At 52.4% G+C, this 15,104-nt stretch overlaps 1 protein-coding gene across 1 annotated transcript; it reads left to right on the plus strand.

Annotated features, from left to right (window-relative positions):
* The first annotated feature begins 4,279 nt into the window (after window positions 1-4,279).
* LOC119102744 (protein OSCP1) lies at window positions 4,280-12,171 on the plus strand. Its single transcript, XM_037226202.1, has 8 exons — window positions 4,280-4,354; window positions 7,829-7,944; window positions 8,712-8,866; window positions 9,286-9,450; window positions 9,950-10,109; window positions 10,452-10,605; window positions 10,957-11,008; window positions 12,037-12,171. Exons 2-8 carry the CDS (start codon window positions 7,833-7,835, stop codon window positions 12,169-12,171), a joined length of 933 nt encoding a protein of 310 aa, XP_037082097.1. The 5' UTR covers window positions 4,280-4,354; window positions 7,829-7,832.
* The last annotated feature ends 2,933 nt before the right edge of the window (window positions 12,172-15,104 follow it).

Here is a 15,104-nt window from a genome sequence, read left to right on the forward strand (position 1 = left end):
AGATACCCTTCGCTCGGGTGGGGGAGGGTCAATTTGACCCCCCCACTGAGATCTCTAGAACTAAGGACGCTAGAGACACCAAATTTACAGGGTATGTTGACCTGTACGTGAACTCACTTAGGTCACAGTTTCAGGCTCCTAGGTCATGACTTTCGTGTAAAAAAAGGTCGAGCAAGGTCAAGTTCCAGGTTGGTTTCCAAAGTGCCCCCAGAACCTGGATAACCGCTCTAAGCAAAGGCTTACATTCTCATTCAAGGTCAGTGACCTTGTTTGACATTTTTAAGGTCAAAGTGACCAAAACCATACAGGATTGCTTTGAGATTTGCATTTGACTAAACGACAAAGATCACACTAGACAGTATGTTCCTAAAACAAAATGTTGACCCGGGTCATTTTAGGTCAATGACCCATTCTGACCTTTAGGAAGTCTATGGAAGATGTCTAATGCGGTTCCTACTTTAAATAAACTCGAAATGAGCACCAGAAACTATCCCATACAGCATGCCCTAGAGTAACAAATCAGGTTGGTTTGACCTTGGTGGGACCTTTATACCTGACCTTAGGTCAATGTAATTTGCTCATTCAACTGTTGTGTTGCCTTAGAAAGCATCTCAGAGGTATATGACTTCGTCTAACGCTCCGTTGTTGGATACAGATTGACGGATTCCCTAGAAACTGCCTTCGCTGAGACCGTGGTCTGACTTTTACCTGCCATAAGTCAGCGACCTTACAAGGTACATCTAAATTTTGGTCCCAAATGATCCGCTATTTCATTGTTTACAGTTATGCAAAATTTGGCGCGGCTACGCCGCGCCGTTCGGAAACCATTCTGGAAAACCTTCGGGGGCGGGGGGTCAATTTGACCCCCCACCCGAGCGCGTGTTAAGCACCGGGACCCGGACTCACGTGACTCTGCCGTCAGGTCAGACATCAGCGTTGGACTTTGACACCTTTGGAAGTGATCACTACCCCAACTGGTTGCGTTACCGGAACGGAGCATCTCTCGGTTCCAGGTCACAGCTGTGGAATCTTAGAAAGGCTGCCTGGAGTGAATTTCGGGCACGGGTGGAAACCAGGTTGGCTTCCACTTCGGTGGATGTGCCTGCATCGGCAGAGGAACTTACCTCCACAATCTTACGATCGGCAAAAGAAAGCATACCACGCACATCCGGTGCCCCACGTCGTCCCCCTGTTCCGTGGTGGACGGACCAGTGCCGCGACGCTATACGTGCGCGTAGAAAAGACCTGCGGAACTTCGATCGGCACAGCACTTCGGACAACTTAATTGCATTTCGACGAGCTCCGGCGGCAGCCCGACGTACTATCCTGGAGGCCAAGCGTACGTCTTGGCGTTTATATGTGGGCCAGTTTAATTGCCAAACGCCGGCTTCGGTGGTTTGGGCGCGGGTGAAGCGCATAGCAGGCTAACACTGCTCAGTGCCGCACCCCGTGCTTTGTCTGAATGGCCAGGAGATACTGCACCCATCTGATGTGGCGAATGAAATGGCTCGTGCGCTTGCGGAGCGTTGTGGGCGAACAACTGCCGCTCCCGATTTCATACGCTATCGTGCTCGATGCGAAGCAGCTCAGATAAACTTTCATAAAGCTGAGGAGGTTCCATATAACAAACCTTTCACAATGCTTGAACTGATGTCTGCCATGAACTCTGCGCAGCGTGGCGGAAGGCCCGGATTTCATTCACAATGATATGCTTCAGCGACTGCCACCAACAGCAACACAAGCTATGCTGGTGGCATTCAACCAGTTCTGGGGGACGGGAAAGTTCCCGACGCCTTGGTGGGATTCGCTAATAGTTCCACTGCTGAAGTCTGGTAACAATGGGATGGATCCGTCGGACTAGCGCCCAATTGCGCTTACCTTCTCTATATGCATACTTCTGGAGCGAATGGTTCAGACACGATTGTCTTTGTGTGTCATTCGACATCGAAAAGGCTTACGACACTACCTGGCGATATGGCGTCTTACGGAAGCTGTTCCAGTATCGCATACGCGGAGCTATGGGTACTTTTCTTGCGAACTTTCTTGCTGACCGTTTCTTCCGAGTCCGTGTTGGTTCCATATGCTCGAAAAGATACACCCAAGAAAACGGCATACCCCAGGGCAGTGTTCTAAGTGTTGCGTTGTCCGCTGTCATGATAAATGATGTCGGGGACAGTCTTCCCCAGGCGACTGGTCGCGCGCTTTTCGTTGATGACCTCGCCATCTGGTGCAGCAGTTCCCCGACAGCGTCCATGTCGCGCCGATACTGGCTTAGAAAGGTTGAGCACACTCAATGGGCTACGGTTTTCAATCTCGAAGACAGTTTCCGTCCATTTTTGTCGACGCCGGCGTCAGTGTCCCAACATGGCGCTTAAGCTTTATGGACAGCCGATCCCCTGCGATACGGCCGTACGGTTTTTAGGGTTATATTTTGATAAGCGCTTGGCCTACAAGGAGCATCTTACAATTCTGCATGACAAGTGTTTTAAGACACTGAACATATTGAAATGCGTGGCACGAACATCCTACGGAGCAGATCGGAAAACACTTTTTTTGTTATACCGTTCACTGATACGCGCCTAGCTAGACTATACTTATATTGTGTATGATCGCGCCTCTTAGTCCCTAAAACATACATTGAATGTGGTCCATCATGCTGCGTTGAGGATCATTACCGGTGCATGTCGTACGTCTCCGACAGCCAGCTTGCTTGTGGAAGCCAACGCACCTTCGCTGGTTACCCGAAAAAAGTTGTTGGGGATGCGGTACGCCTGCAAACTCGCGCAATTCCCGAACCACCCAACACATGACGCTGTGTTCTCATGCCACACATCTAATGTTTTTCAAAGCGAACAAACATCGCGTGTGGCGCCGTTCTGTGTGCGTTTTCATAATTTTCTTCGTGAGAGTGGCTTAAGCGTTCGGGGTGTGGCACGCCCATGGAGCCTGCCAACCGCTCCGTGGAGGATAGTATCGCCAACCGTCGACGTCTCATTGTCGGAGGTTCGGAAGTAAAATAAGATTCCGTGTGTTGCCAGATCAACAGCTCTGAAACACGTCGAAACATATCGGAGGTTCAGAATTACGTATACTGACGGTTCCAAAACGCATACGGGTGTTGGTTCCGCCTTTGTGAGTGGCCCTGCTACGCGATCATTTACACTGCCAGCCCATGCGTCCGTGTGTATTGCAGAGCTTGTGGCCATCATCAAGGTGCTTTGCTTTATAGACGCGATCAAAGACAGTCTGCACGTGATTTTGTCGGATTCCGTAAGTGCCCTTTCGGCATCAGGGCGTTTTAATCCGGTAAATCCTCTAATACAGGACATTTGACTACGTCTCGACTCTCTGTGTCGAGCTGGCAGGAGCATAGTACTTTGCTGGATTCCGAGTCAACGTTGGCATTGCGGGAAATGAGCTGACTGACGTTGCCGCAAAACGTGTTACTTTTCGTCCCTGTCGCAGAGCGTTCCCGATACCCGCCTACAGGTCTTTACTCAGCCATCTCTACTGTTTTGCGCTTGGAATGGCAGAGCACATGGGATGCAAAGGCACCAGTAAACTGAAAACCATTAAGCCAAGCATCAAGCATCAAGCACCAAGCATCAAGCCATTTGGCCATTAAGTTCAGGAATGACAGTCATCCTATCGAAAGTCTAGACGGGAGGAAGTTATTTTGTGTCGCTTGGGGATCGCCCATGTGCATGCCACGCATCGATACCTACTGTGTCGCGACGAACTACCACGGTGTCGCCACTGCAACGCCTCGCTCACAGTGGAACATGTGCTCGTATGCTGCCCCATACCACACGTCGAGCGTCTGAGGTACATTAGCCCGGCGGCGCCGTCCGTGATGCTCTCCGATTTACTATGTGACAGCTTACCATATATCGGACATATGCTCAGGTTCATATCGCATGTTAAATTCTGCACTTTATGTACACCTGCCTGAAGAGTTCATACCGCGTGTAGGAAGTTTTTAGGCTGTGGAAAAGTTATTATTAACCATTTGTATGGGCTCACCTAATCCGGATACCATTGGTGAAGACTCTCTCGTTCCTGCCACGACTCAGCGGTTTTCATTCCTGACTGATATAGGAATTTTAGCCATTTACACTCGTAGGAAGTCATTTAGCTGTTAGGGCGCAAAATGACCTCAGTAGTCTGCGCGCCCTAAAACTCCGATCAAAAACAACAAACTCTCCCCGAAATGGCAGTATTTGAGGTCGCTCCGGATCGTTAAGACATTTCCGGCGAACCGCAGTCATTTCTATGGCTATTTTTTCAAGCTTCTTTCATACAATACCAATTCTGGATGGTTGCGTGTTGATTGTGGGAGGTGCTATTCTTGAAGGTAATATTGTTATTCATATATATGTTTTTTGCATGTGAAGGCTATCAACTTTGAAGATAAATAGCTGAGAACCATTGGCCGATGTCGTGAACCTGTTAGTTGTCCAATCGTTCGTCGGTCACCCAACAGTACGATGCGTCTGGTGGACGACGTACCCTACACTGTTATTGATAGTTATTCAGGCTTATCACACGGGATTTGCTGGGATATAATCACTCTTAAGACTTCAAGTGCTTCTGGGATTGCACCATTTTAGCTTCCATGGAATTCTATTAAAATGAATGTTTCACAGTTGAAGGTAATGAAGCAAATATGATATGTGATGGAAGTAAGGTCACTTATAACCATTGATATGTTTTAAGTAGTAGAGAGTGCCCTAGACTCAATAGTTCTGTTTTTTCAAATATGCTCCTCAAGGTGTTACAATTTGATAATGTCATCATACCTTACACCATGTTGATCGAGAGCCAATTGAGGGCCATTATATCTTAAAATCTTGCTGACATGAACACCAGTGAGAAAATTCCTTGACATTTACATTTTTAATTGGCATTTCTCACTGTATGGCTTGTGAAATTGCAGGATTTGAATGAAATTTTTATGATAGCATGGCCAAGGGGACTAAATAATTTCCCCAATATGCCATTCCCTGCTTTCATGTGTTTGTAGCTCAGAAACTAAAGGGTCTTGAGGTCTTAAGAAGGGTGGGATTGTGAATAGCACTGGAAGGTTTTCAAGATGACTATTTCAGTTAAAAGTCCCATATAAATGTGGAATGCTCCCCTTAACCTTACTATTACCCAATGTCATGGGCATGATTCTGGGATGTAGTGAGCCTAAAGCCAGACTGAAAATCAGCACATTAATGGATGCCTGGCATAGCAGCAACATTGCAGCAATAATATCAGGATGTGCCATAAATCAAGGCACCCTGCAAACTTGGTGCATGGTTGCTACTGTTTAAAGCACACAAAGAGGCAATGATTCAATGAGTTGTGTTGCTATACTTTCAAGCAAAGTATCCAAAATATTTCTCAGGTGTGAAATTTTTGGCCTATCAGCATAATTTGGCCTGATGTCAGTTTGGTAGATATGTGTGTCATATTCAGAGCATCACTGTTTGCAGGCATTTGGCTCAGTGGAGCCAAGTGGAGCCAGGAGTATTTGTAGATTTAACTTTTAGTCCACTGAAGACATTGAGCGCACCAGAATGTTCTATGCTTAAACCTTGATAGAACAGTCATTATATACTTATTCCAAAAGAACAACTTCCAGTGAAGTCTTTGATGCAACAAAAGCCACAGCTGCATTTACTATGCTGAAAATATTTGTCCAAAACTAGCTGCATCTGATCAGCTTACTGAAGCAAATTTCTCAAATAACGTCCATGCAATCAACCCTCCCAGACCTGACCCATCCAGCCTAACCTGGCCCCATCCAGCTTACATGAACAGTCCAAGCAGAAGTGGGCTAGGTCAAACACTGAGCTGGTGTGGGAGAAGCCTTGGTCAGCTTCACGTACAAGTGATTCAAAGCTGTAATGTCCTGTCATTTTTGCAAGGGTAAGGGGCAGGTGATGTCATTTAATCTCAGCTGCTGAATGGATCAAAAGCCCTAAAGGCAACTTAGAACTGAAAACTGTTATGTGGTGTTCTCATTGTCTGGAAAGATACACCAGAAGTCTGACTGACCTGGTCGCACAGGGGTGTTGAAGATACAAATTTGTCCAGCCAAATGACAGTCAGTTTAAGCCTGTGGCCTTCCTTGTGAGAAGCTTACATTGTTTGGCTGAAAAACAGATCCAACACAATCAAACACAGGATAACTGAGCCTTGTAACCCAGCATGAGAACAATGCCAGGGTTCTGGGTTTGAAGCCAAATCAAAAGCCAAGGCAGTAATAAAATGCCAAAGTCCAAGTCAAAGCTCATGGCTTTACAGTTTGCAGTAATGAATACAAACCCTGTAGCTGTGTATCTTTAATACGTGGTACGCAAAGCTAAATCGGAAGTTAGTGACCCCGATTTTTTTGTGCGCCAAGCCGTTGTCAGCACCTTGGGGCATGGAAGATTTAAAGGCAAAACCAAACCCATGAGGTTGATATCTCAGGGCCGGAGCTGAAGTCAGAGCTAGCTTGCAAAGTTCTTCGCGGGTGTGGTTTGGTTCGCGAAACCAATGCCACCTTTTTGTCTGCATAAACCATGTGTGATAAGAAAATGTCATCAGGGTATTGTGGAATGGTGGGGAAATGTCTTAGGAGTGATGGAAGAAGTTTTAGGACTGCAGTCCTCATCTTGTGACTGCAGTCTAGGACTGCAGTCCTCAGTCCTCTCCCCCAACTTGGACAGAAATAAGCTTGAGGTTCGGATGTATAAAATCGAGCTATTTTTCACAGAAAGTCTCAGACAAATAGAAAAAAATCCGGAGTTTTTGTTTGCAAAACTCGCCACAACCTTCTAATTTTCTGCATGCCAGCATGTTTCTGTCACGTATGTGCCGTCAACTTCAGGGGGATCGGGACAGGGGCGTCACTTTCTCAAATCGGTTTGGGGGGGGGCTGATGACTTGACCTGACATAACCCAAAATTTGATTTCTCCTCGGATTTCGGCCACACTTGGTAGGCTGTTTTACCGTCGCCCTCACCCTCCACAACTTTTGGAGTTTTTCCGCACACATGTTTTTTTCCGCACACATTTTCGGGCTCATGCCTTGATTTATCACTGTTTTCACTCATTTGATAGGTGATGCCGTGGTATGGTTGTTGTGGCAACTCGCATTGAAATGATCCACCTTTGTAACCTTTCCTGCCAACTGATGTTTTTTTTCGGTTGCAAGCTTCGACGCGCCAACGGTAGTTTTAGTGATTTGATTCCTTGCGGCGGCCTTCCTTCTTGTCGGGTTGAGAGGTCACTAACGCCATAGAGCCTACGCTCGCCGATGTTCGGCCATGTGGGTGGCAGAATGTCAATTTTTCATGCAGTTGCACCCCAAGCTCGGGTATTCGTCTCTGTCTTTTGCCCGTCCTGTTGCTCGCTCAGGAACAACCAGCCGGCATCGAGCCGGACGGTCGTCATCTAAGCGTCCGGGTGCCTCGGGTCGAGTAAATCGGCTGGACAAGCCAGATGTAAGGGTTCAAGGTCAACGGCCAACGGAACTTTGTGTTCAAAGTCCGCTGGGAACTAAAAATCAGGCAGCATTATTTGTTTACATCCTACTCACCCAACAAGGTGAATTTTACAATAATGTGGCTGTTGCCGCTGGAACCGAATTACCAAGCTATCAGCGCCATTATTAGTACTCCATACTTGTTCATGTTTTATATTGCCACCTCCGCTTGATCCGAGCCAGTTCGATCAACGAATATTCTGCGACATTGTTATCAAACTCTTCGTCCATGTCTGCCATACGACAGTCTCCACACAACATCTCAACATGGTCGCACTGGGTGACAATTTCTTATTTGCAATCTTCCAGAAGGATGTCACTTAAGGCGATGCCCCTGCTCTTCCTCAATATGGGAGGAGAGATGATATACATACTGGACCAGCGACTGAAAGCTCAAGACATTCATCAGGGAAAAGCCGAGAAAGGTTAGAAGAATCTATCATATCAGTTGGTGGGGAACTCTAGGCTCTATATGGTAGCTGTGGTTGAAGCATCTGCTGTGCGTGCATGTTTGTGGGATGAGTGCGATTCGTAAATTTAGCTGAGAGGATAACACAGTTTCAAATTGTCATGTACATAGCCTTTTTGCTTTTGGCATGCCTAGTTCATCAAATAGAGGGAGCAAATGTTCTGAGGCCATGTCCCCAAATGCACAGGTGCAAATGAAGTAAAAAATGCAGTTAATGCACTCAATTCTGTAAGGTTAAGCTCACGAAAGAAAATAAGTTTTTACCGTCAGGTCGAATATCTTATGGGGTGTTTTGCTGGGACCTCGAACAACTGAACTGAAAGGCTGAAGAAATGTTCTTTATATTTGTCCAAATATCAGGCGATTGTCTAAAACCGCACTTCCCCAAAACACGGCTCCTTCCTGTGGAGGAGCTGTTCCTGCCGCAGCCGCTGTACTCGTCGTAGGGCCTGTGCACCATCTTCTACGGACTGGCGCACGGCTCCCTTATGCGACCAGTTTCCTGGAGCTAAGCTGCCACAAGCAGGCGCCGGTCGACCATGAACAGCCTTCTTTAACCAGCCTTCCAACTGAACCTAGACACAGGCATCAAAGTCTGCGTTGAAGCTGGCCTGTTTCCGGCTCGTGTGCCGACACAGTGAGCCCGACAGATTTGTCTGATGACGTTGGCGCGTTGCCAGACGAGGCTCCGCCCGGGTTGCGCTGACGTCGGCTGTCCGCCAGTGCTGGACGACATCCTGGGCCTGATGTACACGGGCCGGTTTGTGGAGGAGCTGTTCCGGCCGCAGCCGCTGTACTCGGCGCAGGGCCTGCGCACCATCTTCTACCGGCTGGCGCACAGCTCCATCATGCGGTTGAACAAGTCCAGCATGGACAAGGTGCGGCTGGCGACGCAGCCCGGCCGCCAGCCACCCCCTGCCGCGCGAGACGGTCACGCCGGGCTGGGGTCGTCGCAGCCGCAGGCAACTTTCAAATGCACTTTCTCTGTTGGTTTAATTTCTGGGTGTGTTTGTTTACTGGAATATCAAAAGTTATCAATAGATATTTCCGCTAGATTCAGCACGCAAGCTGTTTTTTTATCTCCATTGCCACACAGTAAATGGGCTGCCTCAACCTCTTCTCGGTCTCATTCTGTCGGATGTGAGGTGCGTCTTGCGAGCCAGCGTATTGAATCCGGTTAGCTGAAGCGAATCGGGGTTGTGCTGCGAGTGTCCCGGCGCTCTGGGCGCGGCGGCGGGCCGTCCCGCCTGGCGCCGGCGTGCCTAACCCCCCCCCCCCCCTGCCCTGCCCGGCGCAGCTGTACGACCTGATGGTGATGGTGTTCAAGTACCAGGTGGAGCAGTGCGCCTCGCCGCAGCAGCTGCTGCTGGTCACGCTCAACCACCTGGACCGCATGGCGGAGTACGCCACGGCACCGCGCGTGCAGCGCCAGGTCGACGCCGCCTACCACCTGCTGGTTCAGGTACGCCCACGAACGCTGCGTGGCACCGCAGCGGCGACAGAGGGCGTCGTGCCGGAAACCGTGGTCACGGCTTTTCGACAAGCACGGATTGTGGCCTGAAATATGACTCGTTTAACGCTGTGTCTGTTGTGGAGGTTCTGGCAAGGCTCTGTGGCTGTTCCGAATCGGGACAATTTCAGCCGCACATGCTCGCACGGTTTGCTGTAGTGATCTTTGGCGTCTGCCGAGGCTAGAGCGTCGGTTGAGTCTAATTGCTGGTGTGTGCGTGCGTGCCGGCGTGTGCGTGTGCGTGCGCGGGCATGCGTGCGTGCGCGTGCGTGCGTGCGTGCGTGCGTGCGTGCGTGCGTGCGTGCGTGCTTGCGTGCGTGCGTGTGTGGGGGGGGGGGGGCGGGGCGTGGAGACTAACCATGAGAGCTTTGGCATGTCTTCGGGCCTGGAGAACTCGTAAGCTCCCTCTCAAGCTGCGCGCCGGCTGTGACTGGACCTCGGCTCCTGACAGTGCTACGGTAATCTGTCGGCCGGAGAGATGCAAGACATTCGGTACGAGATCCTCAACTTCTTTCTGGACTACCGTGTCAAGGTCTCCATCTTCCTCAAGGACAAACGGCAAAACCCGAACGGCAACTTCGTTATCGACATTTCCGGCCCTCTGCCTGAAGGTAAGGATAGTCGTGCATTGATGTGGAGAACAGAGCTTGGTGTTAACCGCGATACTGTTTGCGGTGCTTTGTGGGATCGGTGTGTAGCGATGACCAATAAAAAAACATCCCCGACGTCCTGCTTGAGTTCTTATGTAGTCCACATGCGTCTGTTTCAGATTTATTGTTTATTCTACGGGGCCCCTTGACGTAAGACTTGTGTAGATCGCATCTGCGCCTTCAGTCTGAGTGTGCTCAGAAGTCGTCCTGGTCTGAGGCGGCAGGTGCGCTTACATTGGGCGACAAGGTGGTGGGCTTGGCCGGCAGCTGAGCGGGGCCCGACGCCGCGCCCGTGTTCCGCAGGTGTGCCCATGCCGGGGGAGATCCGCTACTTCGACGAGCGGGGCGAGATCTGCGACGCCGGCAGTTTCCCGCTCAAGGACGCGCTCAGCGCACCGCTCAAGCCGGCCTCGCTCGCCAAAAACGCCGACCGCGGCACGGAGCTCGGAACCAATATGTGCGTGCGGAGGCTCTCGGACAGGACCGGACCGGACTGGACCGGACGGCAAGGGGCCGTCTCCAGCTGACGCTGGATACTGACGACACTTTTCGTGCGCGTTGCCCACGGGATGGTCATTATCTATCACGTGTCTGTGGGGGGAGGGGGGCTTCTGCTCCCCGTGAGGCGTTTCGCCCGCGGGCTGCGAGCCGTATACTTCTGAAATTGGGTGACTCTCAGTGTGGCGTACATCTCCCCGCCACGCTGCGGAACTAACGGCTTCAGCACTGAGTGTCAGCGGCGTTACGTGTGGCTTGACGCGCCGTATCTCCTGAGCCGTCCCTCTGACGACGGCTCCTGGTGGCGCAGATACAGCTGTGAAGAGGGGGAGGCAGCACCGTCCGGGTCGCGACCGTCGACCGTCACGCCGCCGGGCCCCGAGCACGGCCCGCCGGCGGCGCGCGCCTCCCAGGCGCTCGACCTGCTGGCGCAGCTGATCGGCCAGACGGCCGCCAAGGAGTGCGAGATCCGGCTGAGCCTGCCGGGCCCGGCCGCCGTCGCCGCCGCTGCTGCTGCTTCTGCCGCCGCCGGCTCCGGGTCAGTCGGCGGGGTCGGACCCATACGGCCGGTGGGGTCTGGCAAAAGCGCCCGAGCCTGCCGAATCCGCTGATATGTGCTTATTCCGTCTGCTGACCGTGCCGTGCACCGGCTGTGTCTGCAGGCGATTGTCTGTCGCAGTTGTTGTAGGACTGTACTTAGGGATGTGGTTTCGTTTTCCCTTCGCTGACGTGTGTACAGCGGTCTGCTGTCTTTGGAGACTGCCGCGCGACTGACGTGCGTACCTCCCTTCTCTGTTGTTTTCCGTTTCTCGTCTTTGTCGCGTCGTGGCTTCACCGTCTTCCGTCCCTAACATCTGATATATCTGACGTCGCTCGTGTCCTCCGTATCCCGTCTGCGCCGTCTGCCGTCCCTGACACCCTGATGTCTAATATCTCTGACATCGCTCGTGTCCTCCGTGTCCCGTCTGCGTCGTCTGCCGTCCCTGACGTCCCTAACGTCTAATACCTCTGACATCGCTTGTGTCCTCCGTGTCCCGTCTGCGCCGTCTGCCGTCCCTGACGTCCCTGGCGTGAGTCATCTCTGACGTCGCTCGTGTCCTCCGTGTCCCGTCTGCGCCGTCTGCGGTCCCTGACGTCTGTCATCCCTGACATCGCTCGTGTCCTCCGTGTCCCGCTTGTGCTGCTGTCTACCACCCCTGGCATCGCTCGTCTTTTCCGTGTCCTGTCTGCGCTGTCCCTTATCCCTGTTGTCTCCGTTGTCTTTCGTGCCCGTAGTTTGGGCTCGTCGGTCTCCGTTTCCGTTGCGTCGTCTGTGCCGTCCGCCGCCGGTTGTCCCCCTCCCACTCGGCGCGTGTGACGTGCGCTGGCTGGCCGTAGGGAGCCGACCGAGGACGGCGGCGCGCCGGTGGTGGGCACGCGCCAGCACTGCCGACACCTGGAGCGGGTCATGCAGGACATGACGGTGGATGTGTCGGCCGGCGACCAGCCGGACCTGCTGCACATGATGGACGCCACCGCCGAGTGACCGGCACCGAACACGGCGGACGCGTCGCCAGTCGGTCCGGAGCGGCACGGGCACCGCCAGCGCGCGCGTGCTGGCTGCTCGCTGACGGCGCCGCGGGCTGCCCGCGCTCTGTCACAGCGACTGCCTCGGTTTCTCGGATCCCTGCTTGCCTTGGTTGCTGTGTTTGACTGCCGTTACGGTAATGACGTTGTGCTATGATCTGCGTCAGCCGGCTACCATTTCTTCTGCTGTGGTTGTATTGTCATTCTTTTTATCTGATTTTGCTGTCCGATCCTTTGATGTTGCCTGTCGAAGAGAATGGTTGGGTATAGCTCGGAACCTGTTTTGATGCATCGCTGTCTTCTCCGTTATGTACACCTGGACCAGCTGCGCTGAGTCGATATCCGAGCTGCGATCCCGGAACTAGTCCTAACCATTCGAGAGGTGTGCATGAGCCTGCCATCCGCTCCGCCTGCTGGGCTCTGTGACCAACACCTGATGGGTACCGGAGGTCGTTGCGAATTCTGCAACGGAGGGATATTTTCCCACCCTCCCTGCAAGGTAGTGCTTAAGCTCAGTGGGATTCTTTTAATATCGGTTACCCCTGCATCGGTCACCCAGGCTCTATCCAGGTCTCCCATCGCCGTGTTGGTCAATGAAGTCAGTCAGTCAGTCATTCCACTTAAGCTGCCTCTGCAGTTTTCGGAGCAGGTCCATCGACGTCTGCTACCGCCGTACATCGGCCAGCGGAGTCTCTGTAATCTCCGTCCGTAGCATCCGGAGCAGTCCCGTCCACGTCTGCTGCCACCGTACATCGGCCAGCGGAGTCCCTGTAATCTCCGTCCGCAGCATCCGGAGCAGTCCCGTCCACGTCTGCTTCCGCGGTACATCGGCCAGCGGAGTCTCTGTAATCTCCGCCCGTACCATGCGGAGCAGTCCCGTCCACGTTTGATTCCGCCGTACATCGGCCAGCGGAGTCTCTGTAATCTCCGTCCGTAGCATCCGGAGCAGTCCCGTCCACGTCTGCTGCCGCCGTACATCGGCCAGCGGAGTCTCTGCAATATCCGTCCGTAGCATGCGGAGCAGTCCCGTCCACGTTTGATTCCGCCGTACATCGGCCAGCGGAGTCTCTGTAATCTCCGTCCGTAGCATCCGGAGCAGTCCCGTCCACGTCTGCTGCCGCCGTACATCGGCCAGCGGAGTCTCTGTAATCTCCGTCCGTAGCATCCGGAGCAGTCCCGTCCACGTTTGATTCCGCCGTACATCGGCCAGCGGAGTCTCTGTAATCTCCATCCGCAGCATCCGGAGCAGTCCCGCCCACGTCTGCTGCCGCCGTACATCGGCCAGCGGAGTCTCTGTAATCTCCGTCCGTAGCATCCGGAGCAGTCCCGTCCACGTCTGCTGCCGCCGTACATCGGCCAGCGGAGTCTCTGTAATCTCCGTCCGTAGCATCCGGAGCAGTCCCGTCCACGTTTGATTCCGCCGTACATCGGCCAGCGGAGTCTCTGTAATCTCCATCCGCAGCATCCGGAGCAGTCCCGCCCACGTCTGCTGCCGCCGTACATCGGCCAACGGAGTCTCTGTAATCTCCGTCCGTAGCATCCGGAGCAGTCCCGTCCACGTCTGCTGCCGCCGCACATCGGCCAGCGGAGTCTCTGTAATCTCCGTCCGTAGCATGCGGAGCAGTCCCGTCCACGTTTGATTCCGCCGTACATCGGCCAGCGGAGTCTCTGTAATCTCCGTCCGCAGCATCCGGAGCAGTCCCGCTCACGTCTGCTGCCGCCGGACATCGGCCAGCTGAGTCTCTGTAATCTCCATCCGCAGCATCCGGAGCAGTTCCGTCCACGCCTGCTGCCGCTGTACATCGGCCAGCGGAGTCTCTGTTATCTTCGTCACGGGTACATGATAATCAGGCAAATGCGTTTCGGAGGCCGTTAGATGTCCTGTTTTATTTGTCGATGTGTGTCGTACGTTGGAAATGAGAGTTGCATGCTTTGAAGGTAGTTGTATTTGCTCGAATACCATATTACTCAAATGTCGTTGCTGTGTTGTCATCCTGTTTGAGTTCGCGGTATTGTCGGCTGTTGTACATCTGTTAATTGTCTCGTATGCTGCGCCCTGAGGAGCGCTGTTTTTCGTTCTCCGTGCGGCTTATTGTGTTTTCTCTCAGCTTCCATGGCAACCGCAGATGAACTGGATGTCGCTTGGGCGCATTGCCGTGTTCCTCGTCATTAGGTCTCGCGATCTGATCGGTTGAGGCGGCCATGTTGCTACCGATGGAGCCGTGTTTACCGATCTCGTCACCAGAGGGGAGCATCTGCCGCTGGCTGCTGCCGGTGCTTGCGCTGTGATGTGGCTATCTTCGCATGATCTCAGGGTCGAGATTTCGCTCCCTTAACCTCCATGTACGTTTCTGGTGAAAAAGACAAAGGCAGTGCGATGCCGGCCGCTGTGAGCTCGATACTAGTCCGTCCAGAATGCTCATGTAGGGTCTGGTGTGTGCTTATGCTGCCGTGAACATCTCTAGTCAATTACTTCATGCACTGACAATTGAACTTATATGTGGCTTTGAGTTGTTGTGCCGTAATAATGGTCGAATATAAATGCTGGAGCTTATCCGTCTTGTTTGCAATCCTTACTGGTAAAGATCTTTTCCATTTAGTGCATTGGGAGATAGGTCTGGCATGGCATGACATAGAGCGTAACTTAGCGCTATACATATTAGTTGCACGTTCATGATACAGCGTCATTGTAAAGAAAAAAACACTATCAGCATCTTCCACATTCTGGTCGTCTCACGCTAGGTTGCAGGACAGAACAATAAAGTTTGACTATCGGTGTTGGTTTGCGAAGCCAGACGCGTTTAAACGTGCTCCACGGAGCGCCGGTCAGTGTCTTGTCCCACACCAAGACCGAAACAAGAAAGATATCTTGAGAACTGGGATGCAGCTCCA

The sequence above is a fragment of the Pollicipes pollicipes genome, unplaced genomic scaffold, assembly GCF_011947565.3.
Source record: "Pollicipes pollicipes isolate AB1234 unplaced genomic scaffold, Ppol_2.1 Scaffold_5724;HRSCAF=6776_pilon_pilon_pilon, whole genome shotgun sequence".
In the NCBI taxonomy this organism is placed as follows: Eukaryota; Metazoa; Arthropoda; class Thecostraca; order Pollicipedomorpha; family Pollicipedidae; genus Pollicipes; species Pollicipes pollicipes.

Coding starts and splice junctions, on each gene's coding strand:
- LOC119102744 (XM_037226202.1), top strand. CDS start 7,833: ATGTCACTTAAGGCGATGCCCCTGCTCTTCCTCAATATGGGAGGAGAG. Junction 9,451..9,949: donor CCTACCACCTGCTGGTTCAG/GTACGCCCACGA, acceptor GGCTCCTGACAG/TGCTACGGTAATCTGTCGGC. Junction 10,606..10,956: donor ACGGAGCTCGGAACCAATAT/GTGCGTGCGGAG, acceptor CTGGTGGCGCAG/ATACAGCTGTGAAGAGGGGG.